Source organism: Rhodnius prolixus, unplaced genomic scaffold, assembly GCF_049639745.1.
Source record: "Rhodnius prolixus isolate KJV_2025 unplaced genomic scaffold, Rpr scaffold_3, whole genome shotgun sequence".
Classification (NCBI taxonomy): domain Eukaryota; kingdom Metazoa; phylum Arthropoda; class Insecta; order Hemiptera; family Reduviidae; genus Rhodnius; species Rhodnius prolixus.
Genome location: NW_027411603.1, coordinates 51,439,446 through 51,449,406, shown reverse-complemented (window position 1 = coordinate 51,449,406; position 9,961 = coordinate 51,439,446). Strand labels below are relative to the sequence as shown.

The 9,961-nt window shown below is 36.8% G+C and overlaps 1 protein-coding gene across 1 annotated transcript; it reads right to left on the bottom strand.

Annotated features, from left to right (window-relative positions):
• Positions 1-326: 326 nt before the first annotated feature.
• LOC141452748 (fructose-1,6-bisphosphatase 1 class 2-like) lies at positions 327-773 on the bottom strand. The gene has a single exon (XM_074125146.1). It carries the CDS (start codon positions 771-773, stop codon positions 327-329), a length of 447 nt encoding a protein of 148 aa, XP_073981247.1.
• Between the last annotated feature and the right edge of the window lie 9,188 nt (positions 774-9,961).

The following is a 9,961-nucleotide window of genomic DNA, read 5'->3' as shown; positions in this document are numbered from 1 at the left end:
TTTAGGTGACTATCTTCTAATGCTGAAAAACACATGGTTACGAACGACGCAACATTTTTAACGAATTGAATTAAACTACAATCCACATAAAAAATATTCCTAACCTTCAACAGCCCACAAGGTTTAGCAAATTGTAAAAAATGGGGGGGGCCATGACCTGGTCAACAAAAAAAAAAGTTTGGGGAAACCCTGATGTATAGTTTCCAGGGTAACCATCTTTTTCTCCAAGGCTTGATGGTTACTTTAATCCTCTATTATTCTCACCACTCTATTTAAACATTGTATCAGTTGGATGTTTTTGTTTGGGTAGGTTATGTTAGGTTAGGTCAGGTTAGATTGTCTAAATTTTTTTCAATACTATTTTTTAATGAAACTACGCCTTCTGGGAGATTTTTCCCTACCGCTATTTTTTCCATATAAACATGAGGTGCGTGTAAAAAATTACCTTTTTTTGTTGCAGCAAGAACAGACATTGCTCCTTGTTTATAATGAGCGCAAATTGTAGTGCCTTCGAGTGGGTCAACAGCAATGTCAATCTCAGGGCCACTTCCTGTGCCAACTTTTTCCCCGATATATAGCATCGGTGCTTCGTCCCTCTCCCCCTCGCCGATCACAATCGTACCATTTATTTCCATGGAGTTTAGCACCGTCCGCATCGCATCAACTGCAACCTGATCAGCCTTTTTTTCATCACCAAAGCCTACTAACTTATACGTAGCAAGCGCTGCAGCTTCAGTCACTTTGACTAACTTATAAGCTAAATCTTCTATCATTTGCTCGAGATAAAGCATTTAATATACATTATGTCACTTGAAACTGCAAGATGTCTTGACTGATTACGGGAAAGTTGATATAATAAACTAACATATAGTAGTAGGTTTAGTTATGGCATATAGTGATGATGATATCAGGGAGTTATGTTTAGAGACAGGTAAAATTTTAATAAATGGTGATAAATACAATGATAAGGTTGCCAGCCTTGAAGACTTGCAAAATAGGTTAAGAAGAAAAGCTAAATTGTAGGGTCGAGAACTGGCGCGCCTCTTTTAGGGCTTGGTGGTTTTTCCATTATTTTCATCCTGGGCCTCAATCCAAAATTCCCATATTTACGTTTCCAGCTCCCGCCTCGTCAAACGCAGCATGCGGTTTTCCCGCACTACGCTTTCCTAGCAGATTCTTACCAAAGTTTATAACATATTGTACTGGTTGTGCTTTCGGTTCATAGTATCGTATTCTGTAGTCTGAATACAGACCAAGTTTACCTATCCATTCCTTACTCCACCTCTTCCAGCCAAATCCTTTTCGCATTTTCCTGGATCTCATTAAGTTGCGTCTTGTTTTCTTTTCTACCCACCATTTAGGTTAGTGGCAATCCAGACTGTGAGTTATTGTTGTCTTGCTATTTAAACTGTTGTAAATACATATGCCTTGTAAATTATTAGTTATACCTGCCATTGTTTGTTGGGGTGTACAATGTATAAATACAGTTTTTTTTAAAAAAATTTGATCGAACCGTTTTTCCTTTCTCGAGAACATCTCAAAAAAGGAATAACAATAAGCAGTGACGTAGTATTTCTGGATTTAGTCGCTAAAAATAGAAAATAAAGTTTGATTTTACGTTCACAAACGGACCTGAAAAAAAAAGAGGTTACGATATACAGGTCGACGACCAGTGTCATCCACAAGCGGAAACCATTAATGCAGAGTGGTATCATCAAGAAATCGGCGAAGTGTACTAGAAATCAAGCCAGCGAAAGGTGGTCCAAAACTTAGGCTAAGTTTAAAATCACTGTTTTACCCATCGTAATTCCAGAAACCTATCGCGAACTGATTATCTCCTGTTCAGGAATGTGGATAACCTTTTTTTTACCGAGTGGTATAGATAAGTGCACCATACCTTGAACTTTATATCGACAAATGACTGAATTCATACAGTTCATACGAAGTCCTCATTTCCAGGTGGGCTTCAGTCTAATAATCAAATTAGGTATCATGGACGGAGCCGACTAGCAAACTTACTTTACTATAAATTTTTCATATTAACCATTAAATAAAATCCAAGGCCCAGAGACAGGGAATCGAACCCACTAAACCAGCAATACATCTTAGCTTTGCGGGTCTAGCCTATAACCACCTAACCTACTTTACTGTTAAATTTCTCGTATTAACCATTAAATAAAATCCAAGACCTATACCAGGGGAATCGAACCCACTAAACCAACAATACATCTTAGCATTGCGGGTCTAGCCTATAACCGCCTAACATACTTTACTGTTAAATTTCTCGTATTAACCATTAAATAAAATCCAAGGCCTAGACCGGGGGAATAGAACCCACTAAACCAACAATACATCTTAGCATTGCGGGTCTAGCCTATAACCGCCTAACATACTTTACTATAAATTTCTCATATTAAACATTAAATAAAATCCAAGGCCTAAGACCAGGGGAATCGAACTTACTAAACCAACAATCGTACATCTTAGCTTTGCGGGTCTAGTCTCTAACTACTCGGAGGTTGTGGCAACCCTATTGAAGCAACACTGGCCGAATCAACAACACTGGTTGATGTTTCCTTATTCTTGGACATCCTAGAAACTATTATCCAAAGACAGGTGATCTATTGTGATGGTTGTGGATTTGAAATAAAGTAAATAAACTTTCGATTAAATTGATGGAGTACTAAGTAATTGAGTTGTAACTACTTTAAAGTGTACCTTGTGAAAAACAGGGCGTTCCTTTTAATCTAATATTAAGTAAATATAAATTGAAAAGTGTAAAACTATATTTGTACTTTAGTTGAGCTGGAAACAGAAGTAAAGTTTCTGTTTGGGTCGTTAGCCTCCCACTTCTCGGGTTTTTAATATTTAGAAGAATAGTGTTGTAGCAATAAATCCAAAAGCCCCCAAATAACAGTACTGGGGGCACTAAAGAGAGCTGGCGTAGTGTCGGCTGGGGAAGTCGGAGGTTGCTCTATTAGGATAGAACGACTGGTTGACTAATGGGGAGTATAGCTCTACCGCAGGAGTCTCCCCACACACACAGCTCTACCCAGCCAATTTAAACTGCCCTCTCCGTCGCACCACTCTCTCTCTCTCTCTGTCTCTCTCTAGTCCTTCTTCACTACCACAGCCACACCAGAAATCCACACTAAAATAAGACTCTGTCAAAGTTGTTTAGCCCCGAGAAAGAAATGTGGTGTATATAGAGCACTTCAGTTTCACTGGAGCAGGGAACAAGCAGGCTTGTAACCGTATAATACCTACCATACAGACCGCCTCCGGGCGGCCCTCTTCTGCCTTGTATACAAGTATATAAAACCATCTGACAGACCACATTACCTTTTACCTCACCACCTCCACCACCACCACTAGCACATCTGGCTCAACAAATATAAACACTACACACAAATACTCTGCCATCAGTAGAGTCGTTCGGTGTTTCATTAGGCAGTCCTCGTACTCCTGTCATCTTTACATTCTTTGTCATACCATTTCTTCTTCTTCTTCTTCTTCTTCTTCTTATTTCAGTTCCACAATAATATCATTGTTCTCGAAGATCATCTATTGTAATTTGTTCTTCTATGAAGCACCTTACTTCCTTAATGAGTAATTAAAATATTAATTTAAGTATATTTTTTCATGTAGGGAAAAATAAGAATTTAGACTAGGTCATCTACGAGACTATTGCTGTAAAAAAACATTTTATTTTTTTATACATATTTAGTTTCAGTAGGATGAAAAAATAATTGCCATTTCAGTCGTGATACATTTATTATGGCCGAGCTTTCGACCTAGGGCCTAGGTCCATCTTCAGGGCTGTGGGACATCTTTACAGATTGTTAAAAATGATTCTATTAAAATGAATATGTACAATGTAACGAAATTTACAAAAATTATTTACCTAGTTTACAAAGTAATATTTCTACATTACTGGGGTTGGTGTGTCTTCTGTCTTGTCTGTTCATGGACTGAATGTGATCGGTCTGTGTATAATATGTGTTAGGTTGTGTGGAAGTCAGTGTTGCCAATTGTCACAAGTATTTTTTGTAGTAAGTTGGCCGTATATGTTGTTTAAATTGTTCGTGTCTGTTTTTGAAATTTAAACTGTTTTCTGTCTTAGATGTGTATATCATTTCTAGCACTTACCGTTTTTTTGTGTGTTGGTTTCTGAATATAAGTATCTTTGTGTTTGGGGAAATCGAAAGTGTGATGATTTTCTGCGCTGTGTAAGGAAAGTGCTGTGGTGTTCTTTTTTAGTTTTGTGTCGTAAGAGTGTTGGTAGTCTTTTTTACTGTGATTTTTCGCCTATATATTTTTTCAATGTCGTAAATAAGATTTGATTGTTTGTCCTTTTTAGTCTGGTCTTTTAGCTTCGAAAAAAATTGTCTTTTTGAGTTGTTGGTGTTTTTTGTAATGATTATTGTGTTTGTCGTGTTCTGTAGTAATGTTTTTAATTTGTTTGTGAGTGGTTGTACATATGTGGTAGTGAGGCATATTTTTTGAGTTCTATGAATGAACAACAATATACATATTTAGTTATTATCACCTTCAATATACACCCCTCCCCTATCCCTACAACGCTCCATGCGAATTTACCATTGTTCGAAACAGTGCTGGAAGTCTTTTTCTGTCTGAGCTCCTGCATGACGCGTGCCGCTTTTTCTTTCACACAGTTTCAACGGACTGAAATCGTGTTCCTTTTGATGTAGATTTGACTTTTTGGGGAAAACAGATAAAAGTCACATGGGGCGGCCAGGTCAGGCCTAAAATTGGGATGTTGTACTTGGCTAGAAACGTCGACTTGACAGACAATACAGTGTGAGCCGGCGGGCGCGGTTGTCTTGATGCGAGAACCCCGTGACTTGTTCTTCCACAAATCGGGTCGTTTTTTTTTTTTTCCTTACTCTTTCACGGTGTTGAGCAAGCACCTCACCGGTAGTGATGTTGATTAATTATAATCGATATTTTGCATCCATTTTGGACGTGGAAGGGCGACCCCGGGGCGGTCATCATCGCCGACGTCTTTTCGGCCATCTTAGAAACACGCTTGAACGAATCAAAAATTTGCGGACGTGATAAACGTTCATCGCCATCACTTTTAATAAAAGATAAGTTTCAGTAGCGGTTTTATCACAAGTTTTGATGTGAAATTACCACGACAATTCGTTGCTCTACTACATGTGTAGTATCGATGTTTTCGGCAAAACGGAAACTAACACCTCTTACAGAAACGACGGTTCCGGTCAGACAGATTTCTCTACAAATTGCAATCGAAAGAGAAGTGCACTCCACTACACAGCTGTCGGTCGTTAGGATTTGGCGCATGCATAGTTCTTCTGTAGCAGCATCAGTCTCTAATAATTATTAGCCACACCTTGTAAGGTGGGTATGCCTTCTGTCCTGACTGCTTATGAAGAAGAGTGCTTACGAAGTTAATGTACATAAGCAGCCAATGTAAAAAATATTACAATAGTTATTAAGCTTAAGCCCTGATGATGACGTAGTCCCTAATCCGGAAGCTTGATAATAAAACAAATCAAAAAATAATCACTAAAATCTTTCTTCCTGTTACATTAATAGCAATAAATTAATAGCTAAAAGCTGGAAATTGAAATAATAGTAAAACATAGTATTTAAACGTCTTAATAGCGAAGTTCAGCTTAATGGGAATACCGCCTGTTACGAGGGATTACAGGAAGTAAAGAGAATAACATTCCGGCACAACCTAACAGACAAGATAAATAACGTATTTGAAAACCCAGTAATGCACCACCGATTGGACAAGTAATGCCAACCATGAAATTGTGTACTTTTGGTCCAACAACCGGAAATCCCCCTCTCCCGCCCCCCCCCCAAAAAAAAGGCCTAGCCACATTCCAGAACAGCACTAAGGTGTACCAACTAAACTACCACAATATAACACAATAATTTCCACGGCCTTTGAAATAAAATGAAAGCTCCTACGCCTCCTCCATTAACATTCTCTAAACTTTGTTATCTTCTGTTGCTCGCTTATCTTAGAAATATTTAGACATTACTGTGGTCCTCACGGGCACACAATGTTATCTAAGGCACATGTGTCTTTCTTTTTTTTTTGTTGACGAACGGTTTTTTCTTGTTCATTCCTGTATCTTCTGGCCTCATTTTTTGGATCTTGTTAGTATTGTTACAGTTATTACAATAGTTTATACGATCTTAGATGCTAATTGCGGAATGTAGTTGTGCTAATGAAGCTAACTATCTACATGAGCAGTCTAAATAAATTTAAAACTAATTGTAGTACAGATCACAACTCAGAAGCAAAGTAAAGATCTTCCATAATGACATTAGAATAGAATAGAATAGAATAGAGTAGAAACATACTGTATTTTATGTAAGCTACATGATACAGGGGGTCTGGCCCAACATTTCAAAGTAAACAAAAAACAAAAACAAACACAATTAGCACTCAAAACCATCAATCAAGTCCCATACAAGTCCAAAATAAAATTTCTCATCTTAATAGCACACTCGACAAATTTAAACATATTCTTCAACTGATTCCCATCGGTTATATTTAGTAATCTCGCGAGTGAGTCCTCTTCATTGCCGCTGCGATCTATATACTGAGCAAGGAATTCCTTCCTGTATGACCTGTAGATTGGACATTTCAGCAAAAAATGTACCAATGTTAAAGGCTCTTTTGTATTGCAGAGATCACATATTGTGCTTGCATTGATGGAAACCCTTTCTCCATTTAGAAATATCCTTATTAGATTAATATTGGACAATCTCAACTGGCATAAGACTCTTTGCTGTTTAATCGGCATTCTTTCCGTGATGTAACGTTCACCTTCTCCAAACGCTGTTAATTGTCTAAAAAACGGATTGTATTTGGAGTTCAGTATACGATTAACATCTTGACTTCTCAGATGATTTGTCCACCTTTCAATAATGTCTGCTTTGAAATGAAGCAAAACCTCGGCACTATTGAAATTATATATAGCCGGGAGCCCTATTTTACCAAGTGTGTTGTTGAGATGCAGGAACCAATGGTTTTTTGAGTGCGATAGCAGGTTGATGGTTGTTAGATACTTTACCATAACATCAAAGCATTTTTTTAAAGGTTCATTTGGAGACATACGAAGAACTTGTAGCCATAGATTCAATGTTCTCTCTAATACTGTAACCCGTATATCTTTACACCCTGTTTCAGTACGAATGAAATGGTTCGGTGTATTAAATGGTAAATGATACAGTTGTTTGAAAAAACACATTTGCAACCTTTCCAATGATTCCAAATAACCAAGGGCCCAAAGTTCCGAAGAGTAAAGAGCTGTAGCTGCTACCACAGATTCAAACAACCTGATCTTCACTTCCCAGCTATCAGATTTACCTCGCGCCAATACCTCCCTCACCTTGCCCAGAGCTTTCAGTCCTTTCTTATAAAAGCTTTCGGACGCACCCCCGGAAAACTCCTATGCAACTAAATGGCACACCCAAATACGTGACGTTGTTGACATATTTGATTTCTTTGTCATCATATGTTAACGGAATATATCTGTTAAATTCCATAATGACATTATTTTGCATTAATAGGTTCACAATGAAACCGATTCCAAACACTTGTTCGTCAAATCTATAACAGGTCTATAATCTTTAAACCTGTACTCATCATAGCTTTTAGCCGACTCACTAGTGGGTTTGTAAATCTCACGTGACTTCTTTAGTGTGTATTGATGTTTAGCTTTACCAATTTCTACTGCGATCTCCTCCCAGCTTTTCGTACCAAAGCAAAGTTCACAAACTTCATATTTTGTTTGGAAAATCTGTGCCTTAGTTTTCTAGTTTCTTTTTTCGCTGTGAAAATGTGGATTATTGGCGGATTTTATGTCAAGGACAGCTTCTGGTGTTCACCATTTTGGACTATGAAAATCGAAGTTTGTGAAAAAAAAAGTGACTACTTTGAACTGTAAGACTCTAGTGACGGAAGTCTTGTTTTATGATGAAAGAAACTGCTTCAATTCTACATCCGTCTGTTACTAAAAGCAAAGTAAAGTAATGCCTATTTTTTCAGGCAGTCTTTACGTCCAACTACCTAATTAGGTGTCGTGGAAGGAGGCGACTAGCAAACATACTTTATTATAAATTTCTCATATTAAACATTAAATAAAATCCAAAGCCCTAGACCAGGGGAATCGAACCCCACTAAACCAACAATACATCTTAGCTTTGCGGGTCTAGCCTATAACCGCCTAACTTACTTTACTATAAATCCCTCATATTAACCATTAAATAAAATCCCAGGCCTAGAAACCAGGGGAATTGGACCCACTAAACCAACAATACATCTTAGCTTTGCGGGTCTAGTCTCTTAACCGCTCGGCTATCGTGGCACCTCATCCATCCAAGATAATACACAATAATGAACCCAAGGAATAGCAAAATATCATCTATTAGCACATTTCGATCTTATTTGCATTCGCAGACAAATAATATTCTCTATAATTATTCTTACATAAATTAAAACATTACGCATTAATAGATTATTGCTGCAATTGACGACTTACCAATACCCTAGTCGAGCTAAAAATGTAACCACTTGCAACGTAATGATAGCTGTAAAAATTATCTATTGTCACAATAAAACTAATTTGAGTCAATGTCAGTCGTCAGTAACATGATGCCTAAAAATAAAATATTTGAGTGGCACGTGCAGGCCACTTTCTACATGTGTGACCTTCCCTTGGGACAGACCTGAATGGGGAATCCGGCGTCAGTCCGATTCAGGGTAATTAGATTGTGTTTTTCTCTCTTTCTCATTCTAGCACTTCCTACTTGATTCGTTTACAGTATTTTCGTAATTCAACAGCTGATTAGTGATTACAGTTCTCTTACTAAAAAGGAAGAAATGGCTACGTGATCGTGTGGATTTTGCACAGAAAGTAAACGTTTTTGATGTTGACGAGGAAAATTTTTAAAAAATTTTCCGATGTTCATACCACCAGACGACAGAGATATGGTTTTGGTGAAAATCTTTGAAGCGGAAATACCACTTTACCTAGATCGAATTAGCTTCTTCTTTTTTTCTCGCCTTCTCCAAAATGGACTCCATAACGTTGAATAAAGTGGCCATTATTGCACTGATTTAAGTAAAGCAAGTTTAAACTTGCAAATATTGTTTCTTTTAAGTTTTTTTTTTCATTTGGATTGTCTGCAAAAAAGTGTTTCGAACTATAATCATATTTCGTTTAAATAAAATAAATCAATAACCTACCAATTATTTGACAATGAAAATTCCTAAATTTTCCGCGATTTTCTTGCGAAAAGCTCCCTAAAATTTTGTTTCTAACGATTTTTTCCGAGCAAGGAAAAACATATTTCTAATGTTCAATTTTTTTTTGTAAACAAAACAATTGTACAATCTTACCACCTACTTAATATCAGTGAGAAAAAAAGCTTACGACTTAAGTCTAACCTAATTTTAGCTAGATTTTTGTTTTTTTGGAGGTGGAACATTCAAAGAAGTTTTTCTCGCATATTTTCATTAATAAGAACTCAAACTAGAAAATTGTAATCGTTCGTAATACTTCCGCTTACTGTCGTAAGAGAAATTAATAAATGTGTTTCCTTTTTTATTAATTAATTTTAAAAGAATTTCCAAAGACTTCCTATTTTACTTTTATTTAAAACAATCTAACCTAAACGACAATGAGAGATATAAAAAATAAACAAGATGTGTGTCATGGCCGAATACCTAATTTACATGAACACTAGACAGATCTTCGCATTTATCCTCACTTCTAGACAGTCTAATCAAAACGATATCAGCTGCATTTAGATCATCACATCAGTTGGGCTAAAGTTTTTACAACCTATGATGCTGATCATCATGATGATGATAAAATCAATATGGAGGACCAATATTTTGGATTAATGATATTGATATTTTAAAAAATTAAACCTATAGATATCATGA